At 62.0% G+C, this 16,382-nt stretch overlaps 1 protein-coding gene across 1 annotated transcript in view; it reads right to left on the bottom strand.

The window, feature by feature from the left end:
- Positions 1-16,382, bottom strand: part of LOC102459430 (tenascin-X) — a 91,830-nt gene that overhangs the window by 43,568 nt on the left and 31,880 nt on the right. Inside the window, 10 exon segments of the mRNA XM_075918443.1 lie at positions 551-841; positions 1,640-1,930; positions 2,649-2,939; positions 3,738-4,028; positions 4,747-5,034; positions 7,021-7,296; positions 8,166-8,456; positions 9,128-9,403; positions 13,582-13,872; positions 15,922-16,206. Of these exon segments, the coding sequence (XP_075774558.1) occupies positions 551-841; positions 1,640-1,930; positions 2,649-2,939; positions 3,738-4,028; positions 4,747-5,034; positions 7,021-7,296; positions 8,166-8,456; positions 9,128-9,403; positions 13,582-13,872; positions 15,922-16,206 (2,871 nt within the window).

Below are 16,382 nucleotides of genomic sequence, written 5' to 3'. Positions count from 1 at the left end.
ATCCATCCACCCACCTCTCCGTCCATCCATCCACCCACCTCTCCGTCCATCCATCCACCCATCCACTTGTCCCTACATCCATCCATCCATCCATACACCCTCCTCTCCGTCCATCCATCCACCCATCCACTTGTCCCTACATCCATCCATCCATCCATCCATCAATCCACCCACTTTCCCATCCATCCATCCATCCATCCATCCATCCATCCATCCACCCACCCACCTCTGTCCATTCATCGACCCATCCACTTGTCCCTACATCCATCCATCCATCCACCCAGCCACCCACCCACCCACCCTCCCATCCATTCATCCACCCACCCACCCATTCCCAGACACATCTATCTAACCACTCAACATGCCCCAGACACAACCATCCATCTTCCTCTCTCTAGCTGTTGTGTGGCCAGGAGTTAGCTTATGGAAGCAGGAGGCTTTGATGCAACTTCCTGTGAACATCCCAGGCCAGTGGCTGGCATCCATGCCCCACTGTGAGGCAAAGGGGGAAGGAGGGGAAGGGACCGGAGTCCCGGTGGCAGCCGCTGACCTGTGGTGGCGTCGGTGGAGAGGGGGCCCAGGCGCTTGCGGCCGGACACGCCGTAGAGGTTGAACTTGTACCGGCGGGAAGGCGCCAGGTTGAGGACGGTGACCGTGCGGGATCCCCCGTCCACAGACAGCGCCTGGGGCTGGCCCTCCGCGTCCTTGTACTGGAGGAGGAAGGAGTCGAAGTCCCCAGTTGGGACGGTCCAGGAGAGCAGGACGGACTCGTGGGTGACGTCGGAGGCTGAGAGCTCCCCCAGGCTTGGTTGGGGGCTGGGTTCCTCCTGTGGCTCTGCGGCTGGAACAGAGAGAGGTTGAATGGTGAGGCCAGGGTTGGGCTGGCTTGGGGGCTGGGTTATTCTTAGCCAGAGGAGGTCTGCAGGGGGAAGGTGAGGCGGGTTCCAGGGCCCACCCCGTGGCACAGCTGAGCTCTGTGCTGCAAAGGAGAGCTGGGGACAGAAAGATGGATGGGGTATGTCTGGAAAAAGGACCCCACAAGCGGGGATTCCCACAGCCCCGTCCCCACATGGATCCATCCACCCACCTGTCCATCCATTCATCCCAACACAGATCCACTCGCCCACCTGTCCATCCATCCATCCCCACACGGATCCACCCGCCCACCTGTCCATCCATTCATCCCGACACAGATCCACTCGCCCACCTGTCCAACCATCCATCCATCCATCCCGACACAGATCCACCCACCTACCTGTCCATCCATCCATCCGCACACGGCTCCTCCCACCCACCTGTCCATCCCCACACAAGTCCCCCTCCCCTGTCCATCCATCCCCACACAGACTATCCACAAACTCATCCACCAAACGCTGCCACTTCCCACTCCTGTATAACCCTTTACACACGGCTGGCCAGTCGGCCGGCCTTCCATGTATACACCCATCTACCCACAACTCTAACCTTCCGTCTGACTCCACCCCCAAGCTATTTATCCACTGATTCCCTGGTGACCATATTACGGCGGCTGGGATTTCTCTCTCTGGGAACATGCTGGCCCCGTGGCCAGTGTCCTCGCTGAGCTCCAGGGAAAAGAGCTAAAGAGGAAGGGGCCAGTGTCCCGGGGGCAGCCGCTGACCTGTGGTGGCATCGGTGGAGAGGGGGCCCAGGCGCTTGCGGCCGGACACGCCGTAGAGGTTGAACTTGTATCGGCGGGAAGGCGCCAGGTTGGGGACGGTGACCATGCGGGATCCCCCGTCCACAGACAGCGCCTGGGGCTTGCCCTCCGCGTCCTTGTACTGGAGGAGGAAGGAGTCGAAGTCCCCGGCCGGGACGGTCCAGGAGAGCAGGACGGACTCGTGGGTGACGTCGGAGGCTGAGAGCTCCCCCAGGCTTGGTTGGGGGGTGGGTTCCTCCTGTGGCTCTGCGGCTGGAACAGAGAGAGGTTGAATGGTGAGGCCAGGGTTGGGCTGGCTTGGGGGCTGGGTTATTCTTAGCCAGAGGAGGTCTGCACGGGGAAGGTGAGGCGGGTTCCAGGGCCCACCCCATGGCACAGCTGAGCTCTGTGCTGCAAAGGAGAGCTGAGGACAGAAAGATGGATGGGGTATGTCTGGAAAAAGGACCCCACAAGCGGGGATTCCCACAGCCCCGTCCCCACATGGATCCATCCACCCACCTGTCCATCCATTCATCCCAACACAGATCCACTCGCCCGCCTGTCCAACCATCCATCCATCCATCCCGACACAGATCCACCCACCTACCTGTCCATCCATCCATCCGCACACGGCTCCTCCCACCCACCTTTCCATCCCCACACAAGTCCCCCTCCCCTGTCCATCCATCCCCACACAGACTATCCACAAACTCATCCACCAACCGCTCCCACTTCCCACTCCTGTATAACCCTTTACACACGGCCGGCCAGTCGGCCGGCCTTCCACGTATACACCCATCTACCCACAACTCTAACCTTCCGTCTGACTCCACCCCCAAGCTATTTATCCACTGATTCCCTGGTGACCATATTACGGCGGCTGGGATTTCTCTCTCTGGGAACATGCTGGCCCCGTGGCCAGTGTCCTCGCTGAGCTCCAGGGAAAAGAGCTAAAGAGGAAGGGGCCGGCGTCCCGGGGGCAGCCGCTGACCTGTGGTGGCGTCAGTGGAGAGGGGGCCCAGGCGCTTGCGGCCGGACACGCCGTAGAGATTGAACTTGTATCGGTGGGAAGGCGCCAGGTTGGGGACGGTGACCGTGCGGGATGCCCCGTCCACGCGCAGCGCCTGGGGCTTGCCCTCCGCGTCCTTGTACTGGAGGAGGAAGGAGTCGAAGTCCCCGGCCGGGACGGTCCAGGAGAGCAGGACGGAGTCGTGGGTGACGTCGGAGGCTGAGAGCTCCCCCAGGCTTGGTTGGGGGGTGGGTTCCTCCTGTGGCTCTGCGGCTGGAACAGAGAGGGGTTGAATGGTGAGGCCAGGCTTGGGCTGGCTTGGGGGCTGGGTTATTCTTAGCCAGAGGAGGTCTGCAGGGGGAAGGTGAGGCGGGTTCCAGGGCCCACCCCATGGCACAGCTGAGCTCTGTGCTGCAAAGGAGAGCTGGGGACAGAAAGATGGATGGGGTATGTCTGGAAAAAGGACCCCACAAGCGGGGATTCCCACAGCCCCGTCCCCACATGGATCCACCCGCCCACCTGTCCATCCATTCATCCCAACACAGATCCACTCGCCCACCTGTCCATCCATCCATCCCCACACGGATCCACCCGCCCACCTGTCCATCCATTCATCCCGACACAGATCCACTCGCCCACCTGTCCAACCATCTATCCATCCATCCCGACACAGATCCACCCACCTACCTGTCCCTCCATCCATCCGCACACGGCTCCTCCCACCCACCTGTCCATCCCCACACAAGTCCCCCTCCCCTGTCCATCCATCCCCACACAGACTATCCACAAACTCATCCACCAACCGCTCCCACTTCCCACTCCTGTATAACCCTTTACACACGGCTGGCCAGTCGGCCGGCCTTCCACATATACACCCATCTACCCACAACTCTAACCTTCCATCTGACTCCACCCCCAAGCTATTTATCCACTGATTCCCTGGTGACCATATTACGGCGGCTGGGATTTCTCTCTCTGGGAACATGCTGGCCCCGTGGCCAGTGTCCTCGCTGAGCTCCAGGGAAAAGAGCTAAAGAGGAAGGGGCCGGCGTCCCAGGGGCAGCCGCTGACCTGTGGTGGCGTCGGTGGAGACGGGGCCCAGGCGCTTGCGGCCGGACACGCCGTAGAGGTTGAACTTGTATCGGCGGGAAGGCGCCAGGTTGGGGACGGTGACCGTGCGGGATCCTCCGTCCACAGACAGCGCCTGGGGCTTGCCCTCCGCGTCCTTGTACTGGAGGAGGAAGGAGTCGAAGTCCCCGGCCGGGACGGTCCAGGAGAGCCGGACGGAGTCGTGGGTGACGTCGGAGGCCGAGAGCTCCCCCAGGCTTGGTTGGGGGGTGGGTTCCTCCTGTGGCTCTGCGGCTGGAACAGAGAGAGGTTGAATGGTGAGGCCAGGGTTGGGCTGGCTTGGGGGCTGGGTTATTCTTAGCCAGAGGAGGTCTGCAGTGGGAAGGTGAGGCGGGTTCCAGGGCCCACCCCATGGCACAGCTGAGCTCTGTGCTGCAAAGGAGAGCTGAGGACAGAAAGATGGATGGGGTATGTCTGGAAAAAGGACCCCACAAGCGGGGATTCCCACAGCCCCGTCCCCACATGGATCCATCCACCCACCTGTCCATCCATTCATCCCGACACAGATCCACTCGCCCACCTGTCCAACCATCCATCCATCCATCCCGACACAGATCCACCCACCTACCTGTCCATCCATCCATCCGCACATGGCTCCTCCCACCCACCTGTCCATCCCCACACAAGTCCCCCTCCCCTGTCCATCCATCCCCACACAGACTATCCACAAACTCATCCACCAACCGCTCCCACTTCCCACTCCTGTATAACCCTTTACACACGGCTGGCCAGTCGGCCGGCCTTCCACGTATACACCCATCTACCCACAACTCTAACCTTCCATCTGACTCCACCCCCAAGCTATTTATCCACTGATTCCCTGGTGACCATATTACGGCGGCTGGGATTTCTCTCTCTGGGAACATGCTGGCCCCGTGGCCAGTGTCCTCGCTGAGCTCCAGGGAAAAGAACTAAAGAGGAAGGGGCCGGCGTCCCGGGGGCAGCCGCTGACCTGTGGTGGCATCGGTGGAGAGGGGGCCCAGGCGCTTGCGGCCGGACACGCCGTAGAGGTTGAACTTGTATCGGTGGGAAGGCGCCAGGTTGGGGACAGTGACCGTGCGGGATCCTCCGTCCACGGACAGCGCCTGGGGCTGGCCCTCTGCGTCCTTGTACTGGAGGAGGAAGGAGTCGAAGTCCCCGGCCGGGACGGTCCAGGAGAGCAGGACGGAGTCGTGGGTGATGTCGGAGGCCGAGAGCTCCCCCAGGCTGGGCTGGGGGGCAGGTTGCTCCGTCTGTGGTGCTGCAGGTGGAACAGAGAGAGGGGTGAAGGGTGCAGCTGGGATAGGGAGCAGCTTGCTGGGGTCTTGGGGGGCTGGCATGTTCCCAGCCAGAGGGGACCTGCGGGGGGATGAGCAGAGAGATGGCAGGAGTCTCAGGGACCAGCCCCAGCGCACAGTGGTGTCCTGCTCCTGGGAAGGACAGCTGGGGGGACAGACAGACGGGGCATGTCTGCAAAGGGGAGTCTGTATTGCCCGGTTTACCCCCGACCATCCCGCCTCCGTTGGCCCAGAGCAAGCAGCACACACCTGTCCTTCAGCCGCCCCAGCAAACACCTCCTCCCCCGCCCTCCCGAACAGCTGTGTCGTGGGGTGCTGGAAGTGCTCGGGGAAGGGGTGGAGGAGGGAAGAGGCGGGCAGAGCCGGGGGCAGAGATGGGGAAAGGGGCCTGGGTTGAATCAGGGGTTGAGTTCCTACCAGAGCAAGGAGGAAGTCGGCACCTGTGCACTTGTCCATCTCCTCATGCGCTCCTCGACCGTCCCTTAACTCCCAAGCACGCTCACCCTTTGTTCCCATACAGAGGCAGGCATCCATCCACCCCACGGAACAGGGCTGCCTCCATCGGGCTGTGCACCCCCCCCACACCCACTTATACCCCACACCCAACCCTGCAGGCCATCTGTCCTCAGACAGCCTCCTACCCCACTGGGTCTGCACATCCATCCGTCCTTCTACACCCCCCCCTCCCCCACACCCAACCCTGCAGGCCATCTGTCCTCAGACAGCCTCCTACCCCACTGGGTCTGCACATCCATCCGTCCTTCTACACCCCCCCCTCCCCCACACCCAACCCTGCAGGCCATCTGTCCTCAGACAGCCTCCTACCCCACTGGGTCTGCACATCCATCCGTCCTTCTACACCCCCCCCCCACACCCACTTATACCCCACACCCAACCCTGCAGGCCATCTGTCCTCAGACAGCCTCCTACCCCACTGGGTCTGCACATCCATCCGTCCTTCTACACCCCCCCCTCCCCCACACCCAACCCTGCAGGCCATCTGTCCTCAGACAGCCTCCTACCCCACTGGGTCTGCACATCCATCCGTCCTTCTACACCCCCCCCCACACCCACTTATACCCCACACCCAACCCTGTAGGCCATCTATCCTCAGACAGCCTCCTACCCCACTGGGTCTGCACATCCATCCGTCCTTCTACACCCCCCCCCACACCCACTTATACCCCACACCCAACCCTGTAGGCCATCTGTCCTCAGACAGCCTCCTACCCCACTGAGTCTGCACATCCATCTGTCCTTCTACACCCGCCCCCCCACCCACTTATACCCCACACCCAACCCTGTAGGCCATCTGTCCTCAGACAGCCTCCTACCCCACTGGGTCTGCACATCCATCCGTCCTTCCACACACACCCCCACACCCACAAGACGGCCATTCGTCTGCCCGAAAATCATCCATTCTCCATCCACTCGTCCCAGCACACACCCCTCCAGCCTGCCAGTTGTCCTTCTGTCCAGTCACAAACCATCTGTCCATCCACACACTCGCTCACCCGTCCATCCACCCACTCACCCATCCAACCAGTCACCCACTTTCCTGTCCATCTATCCATCTTCCCACCCATCTACCCACACATACATCCACCCACCCATCCATATTTTAAGCCACCCACCCACCCATAAGTCCATCCATTCATACACCCACCCATCCATCTGTCTGTCCGTCTGTCCGTCTGTCCATCCATTGGTCTGTCCACCCATGCACCCATACATCCTTCCATACATCCGTCCACCCAACCATCCATCCATCCACCAACCCACCTACTCACTAAACCATTCATCCATCCATCCCTTCACCTACCTACCCACCTGTCCATCCATTCAACCACCCTCTGATACACCTCTATGCAGACATCTTAACACATAACTTCCTCTGCCACTGTGCAACAGGAAAGGGTGCACAAAGGGCTCCGGGAGCAGCCGCTGACCTGTGGTGGCGTCGGTGGAGAGGGGGCCCAGGCGCTTGCGGCCGGACACGCCGTAGAGGTTGAACTTGTACCGGCGGGAAGGCGCCAGGTTGGGGACGGTGACCGTGCGGGATCCTCCGTCCACGGGCAGCGCCTGGGGCTGGCCCTCCGCGTCCTTGTACTGGAGGAGGAAGGAGTCGAAGTCCCCAGCTGGGACGGTCCAGGAGAGCAGGACGGAGTCGTGGGTGATATCAGAGGCCGAGAGCTCCCCCAGGCTGGGCTCCCGCGGTGCCGCGGCTGTAATAGAGAGAGGAGGGTGACAGGTGCAGCCGGGGTGGGGGCAGCTACATGCCCAGTCACGTCCATCTCGCCAGGCATCCATGATCAGACCCATCACAGCCCCTCCAGCTGCCTCCTGTGTGACGGCGCGTTGGGGGTTCCCCGTCTCCTGCACCCCGAAATGGCACAAACAGACTGCACCAGCCAGTGGAATTGAGGGTGGTTTATTGCTCCTCCAGCACAGCGCAGCACAGATGTAATCTGGTTACAGGAACTGGGGCTAAGAGGCCTCAGTGCCCCCCCTTGAGATAGGGGAGTCCCAGCCCCCTCCCCAGCTCCTTATACCCTGCCTTCCAGAGAGGAACTAACTAACCCTCCACCAGCCCTGCCCCCCAGCCAGGGCAGCATCCACCTTCCTTTGTTCCTCTCCATGGGGGGTGTCTGGCCACTGGTTCAACAAGTTTGGCATTACCTCTGCCTAGTGAGGTTTTCCCTGCTGGTTCTTGCTCCAGACAGCAGGGGTCACCACAGCCCAGCAAGTACCCCCACTACGTCACATCCTGGCACAAAGGTCACCCCCACACGAGTGACCCCCATCGCCCCCCAGCTGGTTCCACCTTCTCCATCCATCCTTACACATCCCACAGCTCCACCCGTCCACCCCTCCCATCCACCGCACAATCCTAGAGCACTGGGACTGGCAGGGATCCTGAGAGGTCATCGAGTCCGGTCCCCTGCCCTCACGGCAGGGCCCAGCACTGTCTAGACCATCCCTGACCGGAGTCTGTCCAACCTGCTCCTCAATATCTCCAGGGATGGAGACTCCACAACCCCCCTGGGCAATTTATTCCAGGGAAGGGGCCGGCGTCCCGGGAGCAGCCGCTGACCTGTGGTGACATCGGTGGAGACGGGGCCCAGGCGCTTGCGGCCGGACACGCCGTAGAGGCTGAACTTGTACCGGCGGGAAGGCGCCAGGTTGGGGACGGTGACCGTGCGGGATCCTCCATCCACGGGCAGCGCCTGGGGCTGGCCCTCCGCGTCCTTGTACTGGAGGAGGAAGGAGTCGAAGGTCCCCTTGTCGATGGTCCAGGAGAGCAGGACGGAGTCGTGGGTGATGTCGGAGGCCGAGAGCTCCCCCAGGCTGGGCTGGGGGCTGGGTTCCTCCTGTGGTGCCGCAGCTGGAACAGAGAGAGGGGGTGAAGGGTGCAGCTTGCAAGGGGGGCAGCTCGCTGGGTCCTTTCAGGGCCAGGTTATTCCTGGGTAGAGACGATCTGCAGAGAGGATGAATTGAGGGACGGTGCAGAGAGACCCAGACTTTGGCCCCAGGACACGGCTGGATCCTGTTGCTGGGAAGGAGAGCTGGGCACAGACAGTCGGACGGGGCATGTCCGCAAGGAGCATCCCACATTCCTGGGTTCCCCACGGCCACCCCAGATCCAGAGCCACCGGCACACACCTGGGTGAGAGCCAAGCTCCGATGGGAGGAGAGAGAGGGAAGGAGGAACGAATGAGAGAGACTGGGGCAGCCACAGCTACCAACTTCAGTGGAGAAATACAAACTGGCGCCCATTCGGCCCCCACCATTCCTCAGTCCCTCCGTCCGTCTGTCCGTCTGTCCACTCACACATCCACAATACTGCACTCAGCTTGCATATCTGTCTTCCATCCTTCCATCCTTCCACCCCCCCATGCATCCGCGCACCGACCCGTTCAAACGTCCCTCCCTCCCTCCATGTGTCCACCCTCTGATGTGTCTGTGATACATTTTAACACATCACTTCCTCTGCCACTGTTGAAAAGGAAAACAGCAGAAGGGGAAGGGGCCGGAGTCCCGGGAGCAGCCGCTGACCTGTGGTGGCGTCGGTGGAGAGGGGGCCCAGGCGCTTGCGGCCGGACACGCCGTAGAGGTTGAACTTGTACCGGCGGGAAGGCGCCAGGTTGGGGACGGTGACCGTGCGGGATCCTCCGTCCACGGACAGCGCCTGGGGCTGGCCCTCTGCGTCCTTGTACTGGAGGAGGAAGGAGTCGAAGTCCCCGGCCGGGACGGTCCAGGAGAGCAGGACGGAGTCGTGGGTGACGTCAGAGGCCGAGAGCTCCCCCAGGCTGGGCTCCCGCGGCGCTGCGGCTGGAACAGAGAGAGGAGTGTGACGGGTGCAGCCGGGGTGGGGGCGGCGACATGCCCTGTGTGACGTAGTGGGGGTACCTGGCTGGTTTCTATGCTGCTGGCTCTGGGGGAACCCCCACTGGCTGCCGTGGGTACCACGACCCAGCAAAACAGGATGAGTCACTATGCAAACCAGTGGCCAGACACCCCCCATGGAGAGGAACAAAGGAAGGTGGAATGCTGCCTTGGCTGGGGGGCAGGGCTGGAAGTTAGTGAGTTGGTTGGTGGCTGTCTGTGAGGATGGATGAGACAGCCTAGGGAGAGGAGCTGGAGTTTAGGGGCCCAGTATCCCCCATCTCAAGGGGGCCTGAGGCATCCTAGCCCAGTTCCTGTAACCAGATTACATCTGTGCTGCGCTGTGCTGGAGGAGCAATAAACCACCCTCAATTCCACTGGCTGGTACAGTCTGTTTGTGCCATTTCGGGGTGCAGGAGACGGGGAACCCCCAACGTGCCGTCACACTGGTGTCAGGGGTGGGATGCACTGCACCCCGTGGATGGAGCTTCCAGCGGCAAGCGACAAGGCGCAGTAGAAGCAAGAGCCCTGGAGCCAGGCGTGCTGGAGACAGAGCGAAGCGGTTCCGGGGAATCGTGGGGCGCTGCAGCACTAGACTGGTGAGTCTGCACCGAGGGGACCAGCGGGCAGATGGCCTACGCCCAACTCTTGAAGGCAGAGCTGGTGGGGCTGTGCAGAGAGAGGGGCTTGCCTGTGCAGAAAGCAACCAAGGCCCAGCTGATTACCCAGCTGGAAGAGAATGACCAGCCACAGGGCCAGGATCTTGTCCCCAGGGGAAGCAGCCAGACCCCCCCTGAGAGTGTGTCAGGCTCAGAGAGGGGGAGGAGCGCTGGAACCCACCGGAGAGATGAGACAGCGTCTCCCGGGAGGCCTGCAAGCCGTAGCCCATCTAGGGCAGGGGCCAGCCCAGCGGAGCTGCGGCGGCTGGAGATCCAGCTGCGGATCAGGGAATTGGAAGTAGAGGACCGAGAGAAGGACCGCCAGGACCGAGAGAAGGAGCGCCAAGATCGAGAGAAGGAGCGCCAAGACCGAGAGAGGCAGCGACAGCATGAGCTGGCCATGGCAGAGCGGAGAACCGGCGGGGCACCGGCTGCGCCAAGTGCGGATGAGCCCCAAGGTCCCAGGACTGCCAGACGCTTGGAGAGGCTCGTGGTGGCCCAACTGAAGGACATGGGTGACATAGACGGGTTCCTCAGTGCCTTTGAGAGGGCCTGTGGACTGCAACGGGTCCCCCCGGCTGACTGGCTGCAGGAGCTCGTCCCCGCACTGAACCAGGAGGCGGCCGGAGTGCTCAGTCAGCTGGAGAACCTACAGCCAGGGGATTACAACCGAGTCAAGGAGGCCCTGCTGCACAAGTTCGGGCTGACCCCCGAGATGTACAGGAAGAAGTTCCGGGGGGTACAGAAAGGGCCACGGGAGACCTATGTGGATCTGGTCTCCCGCCTGGCGCAATACTGCCGCAAGTGGGTGTCTGGAGTCGGAGCCCAGACCGCAGAGGAGCTGCTCAAGCTGGTCATGATGGAGCAGTTCTATGAAGCGTGCCCACCCAAACTGAGGCTGTGGCTCAAGGACCGGAGACCAGAGAACCCCCAGGAGGCCGGGAGACTGGCGGATGAGTTCACGGAGAGCCGGTCCGGGTGTGAACGGGAGTCCCGGAGAGAAAGGGAACCGCGCAGAGACCGGATCTCGGCTGAGCGACGGAGGGAGTCAACTACGGGGCGAGACCAAGGAACAGGTCGTCTGCGCCCCAGAGAACCAGCCAGGGCCTGGACAGAGACAGCCCAAAGCCTAACTTGCCATCGCTGTGGGCAAAAAGGCCACAAGAGGGCTCAGTGCACCAGGTCCCAGGACCGGGGACTTTCCAGGGTTAACTGGCTGGGGCGGGAGGAAGGGCAGGCTGCCCCAGAGGCAGGGGCTGGCAGGCAAACCTCAGCTCAGAGAGAGGGGAAGGATGCTCAGTGCACCTCCCCTGGGAGGTCTGATTCTCAGGAGGCGGATTTCTCCGTGTACCGGGTGGGGGCAGGACGGCCCCTGCGGAGCGAGTGCCTCATACCCCTGGAGGTGGATGGTAGGAAGGTGACGGGCTTCTGGGACACGGGGGCGGAGGTGACTCTGGCCCGATCCGACATAGTGGCCCCGGAGCGGATACTACCCCACGCGCAGCTGACCCTGAAGGGCATAGACGGGTCCCCGTTTAAGGTGCCTGTAGCCAGGGTGCATCTGAAATGGGGGGCGAAGGAAGGCCTCAAGGAAGTGGGGGTGCACCCGCACTTGCCCACCGAGGTGCTGATGGGGAACGACCTAGAGGAGTGGCCCCATGAATCCCAGCGGGCTCTAGTCACTACCCGGAGCCAGAGCCAGCGGGGGGCTGACAACGTGGGTCCAGGGAAGGACTCCTGGCAGCGTCCTCAGGGTCCCATCCCAGTGGACACGGGGTCCAGCCAGGCTGGGACTCCGGACCTAGGCAGAGGTGGGGGACAGGTCCCGATCCCTGCCTCAGCAGCTGAATTCCAGGCTGAGGTGCAGGCAGACCCCTCCTTGCAGAGGCTGAGGGACCAGGCTGGCCTCCGTGCAGCTCAGCCCCGGGGGAGAGGTGGCCAGGAGAGATTCCTGCGGGAGCGTGGGCTCCTGTTCCGTGAGTGGCTCCCCCCCAGGAAGGCGAGGGCATGGGGGGTCCAGCGGCAGCTGGTCGTCCCCCGAAAGTATCGCCTCGAGCTGCTGTATTTGGCCCACGATGTCCCCGTTGGGGGCCACCGGGGGATCCGGAGCACCCGGCTGAAGCTGCTCCAGCACTTCTATTGGCCGGGAATCTTTACAGCCGTGCAGCGGTACTGCCGGTCCTGTGACTCCTGCCAGAGGGGCGGGAAGGCCCAAGACAGGAGGAAAGCGGCTTGGGGGTCTCTACCCCAGATAGACCCTCTGGGCTTGCTGAGAGAGTTATGGGAGGGGAAGTCCTCCCTGGATGGAGCATCGGGGGTGGAAGCCGCCCTGGCTGTCCAGAGAAGGCTCGCTGGGCTCATGGCCCCAGCCCGAGAGACCCTGGCCAGAGATCAAGGCCAGCAGAAGGGTGGGTGTGACCCCCGAGGACAGGCCTGCGCCAGTCGCCCTGGAGCGGGGCGGCGAGTGGACAGAGGGAAGCCAATTCATGTGGGGCCTTGCCACGGCCGGCCTGAGTCAAGGGGAGCACCCATGTCCCCGGGGCAGGTTCCCACGCAGAGGACCCGAACTTCCCCAGGTCACGAGCAGAGTGACCCTGCTCAGTTCGCTCTCGGAGGGGGGAGAACTGTGACGTAGTGGGGGTACCTGGCTGGTTTCTATGCTGCTGGCTCTGGGGGAACCCCCACTGGCTGCCGTGGGTACCACGACCCAGCAAAACAGGATGAGTCACTATGCAAACCAGTGGCCAGACACCCCCCATGGAGAGGAACAAAGGAAGGTGGAATGCTGCCTTGGCTGGGGGGCAGGGCTGGAAGTTAGTGAGTTGGTTGGTGGCTGTCTGTGAGGATGGATGAGACAGCCTAGGGAGAGGAGCTGGAGTTTAGGGGCCCAGTATCCCCCATCTCAAGGGGGCCTGAGGCATCCTAGCCCAGTTCCTGTAACCAGATTACATCTGTGCTGCGCTGTGCTGGAGGAGCAATAAACCACCCTCAATTCCACTGGCTGGTACAGTCTGTTTGTGCCATTTCGGGGTGCAGGAGACGGGGAACCCCCAACGTGCCGTCACACCCTGTCACGTCCATCTCACCAGGCATCCATGATCAGACCCATCACAGCCCCTCCAGCTGCCTCCTGGCACCAGGGTCACCCCCACACGAGTGACCCCCATCACCCCACAGCTGGTTCCACCTTCTCCAGCCATCCTTACACATCCCACAGCTCCACCCGTCCACCCCTCCCATCCACCGCACAATCCTAGAGCACTGGGACTGGCAGGGATCCTGAGAGGTCATCGAGTCCGGTCCCCTGCCCTCACGGCAGGGCCCAGCACTGTCTAGACCACCCCTGACCGGAGTCTGTCCAACCTGCTCTGCAATATCTCCAGGGATGGAGACTCCACAACCCCCCCCCCCCCACAGGCAATTTATTCCAGGGAAGGGGCCGGCGTCCTGGGGGCAGCCGCTGACCTGTGGTGGCGTCGGTGGAGACAGGGCCAAGGCGCTTGCGGCCGGACACGCCGTAGAGGTTGAACTTGTACCGGCGGGAAGGCGCCAGGTTGGGGACGGTGACCGTGCGGGTTTCCCTGTTCACGGGCAGCGCCTGGAGCCGGCCCTCCGCGTCCTTGTACTGGAGGAGGAAGGAGTCGAAGTCCCCGGCCGGGACAGTCCAGGAGAGCAGGACGGAGTCGTGGGTGATATCAGAGGCCGAGAGATCCCCCAGGCTGGGCTGGGGGGTGGGTTCCTCCTGCGGTTTTGTGGCTGGAACAGAGAGAGGGGGTGAAGGGTGCAGCCAGGGTCCTTGCGGGGCCCTTGTAGGCTCACTGGGGCCTTCCAGGGCCAGGCTATTCCCAGCCAGGGGAGGATCTGCAGTGAGCATTAGTGGAAGGATGCTGCAGGGAGACCCCAGGGAACGGCCGGATCCTGCTGCAGGGAAGAAGAGCTGGGCCCAGACAGACAGACGGACGGGGCATGTCTGCAAACAGGATCCCACATTCCACCAATGTCAATGGAAAGATTCTCACCGGCAACCAGAGTCCAGGCTACTCCTCAATCTCCAAATACGTCCATCGCTCCATCCCTCTATGCATCCATCCGTCTGTCCATCCATCCCTCCATCCCTCTGTGCATCCATCCGTCTGTCCATCCATCCCTCCATGCATCCATCCATCTGTCCATCCATCCCTCTGTGCATCCATCCTTCCATCCCCCTGTGCATCTATCCGTCTGTCCATCCATCCCTCCATCCCTGTGCACCTGAATCCATCCAACCCTTCATCCCTCCATCCATCCACCCCTCTACTCATCCATCCCTCCATCCCTCTGTACATCCATCCATCTGTCCATCCATCCCTCCATCCCTGTGCACCTGAATCCATCCAACCCTTCGTCCCTCCATCCATCCACCCCTCTACTCATCCATCCTTCCATCCCCCTGTGCATCCATCCATCTGTCCATCTATCCCTCCATCCCTGTGCACCTGAATCCATCCAACCCTTCGTCCGTCCGCCCACCCATCTACTCATCCATCCATCCATCCACCCACCCCTCTACTCATCCATCCATCCCTCCGACCGCCCAACCCTCTACTCATCCATCCATCCCTCCGCCCACCCACCCCTCTACTCATCCATCCATCCCTCCGACCACCCACCCCTCTACTCATCCATCCATCCCTCCAACCACACCTCTACTCATCCATCCATCCAACCCTTCGTCCGTCCGCCCACCCCTCTACTCATCCATCCATCTGCCCACCCCTCTACTCATCCATCCATCCCTCCAACCATCCACCCCTCTACTCATCCATCCATCCCTCCGACCACCCACCCCTCTACTCATCCATCCATCCATCCCTCCGCCCAACCACCCCTCTACTCATCCATCCATCCCTCCGACCACCCACCCCTCTACTCATCCATCCATCCCTCCGCCCACCCACCCCTCTACTCATCCATCCATCCCTCCGACCACCCAACCCTCTACTCATCCATCCATCCCTCCACCCACCCCTCTACTCATCCATCCATCCAACCCTTCGTCTGTCCTCCCACCCCTCTACTCATCCATCCATCCATCCCTCCAACCGCCCACCCCTCTACTCATCCATCCATCCCTCCGACCACCCACCCCTCTACTCATCCATCCATCCCTCCGACCACCCACCCCTCTACTCATCCATCCATCCCTCCGACCACCCACCCCTCTACTCATTCATCCATCCATCTGCCCACCCCTCTACTCATCCATCCATCCCTCCAACCATCCACCCCTCTACTCATCCATCCATCCCTCCGACCACCCACCCCTCTACTCATCCATCCATCCCTCCGCCCAACCACCCCTCTACTCATCCATCCATCCCTCCGCCCACCCACCCCTCTACTCATTCATCCATCCCTCCATCTCTTTGTGCATCCATCCATCCCTCTGAGCATCCATCCATCCATCCATCCATCCGTCCCTCTACACCGGCGTCCATCCAACCCTCCGTTCATCCACCCACCCCTCTACATATCCATCCATCCATCCTCCCATCCATCCATCTACCCAATTCTCAATCCATCCCTCCATCTCTGTCCACCTCCTTAGACAGCCGTCCATCTACCTGTCTGTCCATCTGTCCATCCATCCATCCCTTCCTCCCTCCACTCACCCCCATCCACACACTCCTCTCTGTCCAGTCAATGGCTGTCACTCTCTTCCTGGAGGCTGGAGCTTTGGAAGCAACTTTCTGGGAAGGTCCTGGACACTGCAACGCAAAGGGGGCGGGAGGGGAAGGGGCCGGCGTCCCGGGAACAGCCGCTGACCTGTGGTGGCGTCGGTGGAGACGGGGCCCAGGCGCTTGCGGCCGGACACGCCGTAGAGGTTGAACTTGTATCGGCGGGAAGGCGCCAGGTTGGGGACGGTGACCGTGCGGGATCCTCCATCCATGGGCAGCGCCTGGGGCCGGCCCTCCGCGTCCTTGTACTGGAGGAGGAAGGAGTCGAAGTCCCCGGCCGGGACGGTCCAGGAGAGCAGGACGGACTCGTGGGTGATGTCGGAGGCGGAGAGCTCCCCCAGGCTGGGTTGGGGGGCGGGTGCCTCCCGCGGCGCTGTGATTGGAACAGAGAGGGGTGAAGGGTGCAGGCTGGGTTGTGGGCAGTTCACTGCCCAAGGGGACCTTCAGGGAGGATTCTTGGGAGAGGGAATGCAGGCAGTGCCAGGGACCAGCTCAGGACACAGCTGGATCCTGGAGCTGGGGACAGACAGACAGACGGACAGGGCATGT

Source organism: Pelodiscus sinensis, unplaced genomic scaffold (genome assembly GCF_049634645.1).
Source record: "Pelodiscus sinensis isolate JC-2024 unplaced genomic scaffold, ASM4963464v1 ctg203, whole genome shotgun sequence".
In the NCBI taxonomy this organism is placed as follows: domain Eukaryota; kingdom Metazoa; phylum Chordata; order Testudines; family Trionychidae; genus Pelodiscus; species Pelodiscus sinensis.
This window is presented reverse-complemented; position numbering and strand designations above follow the sequence as displayed.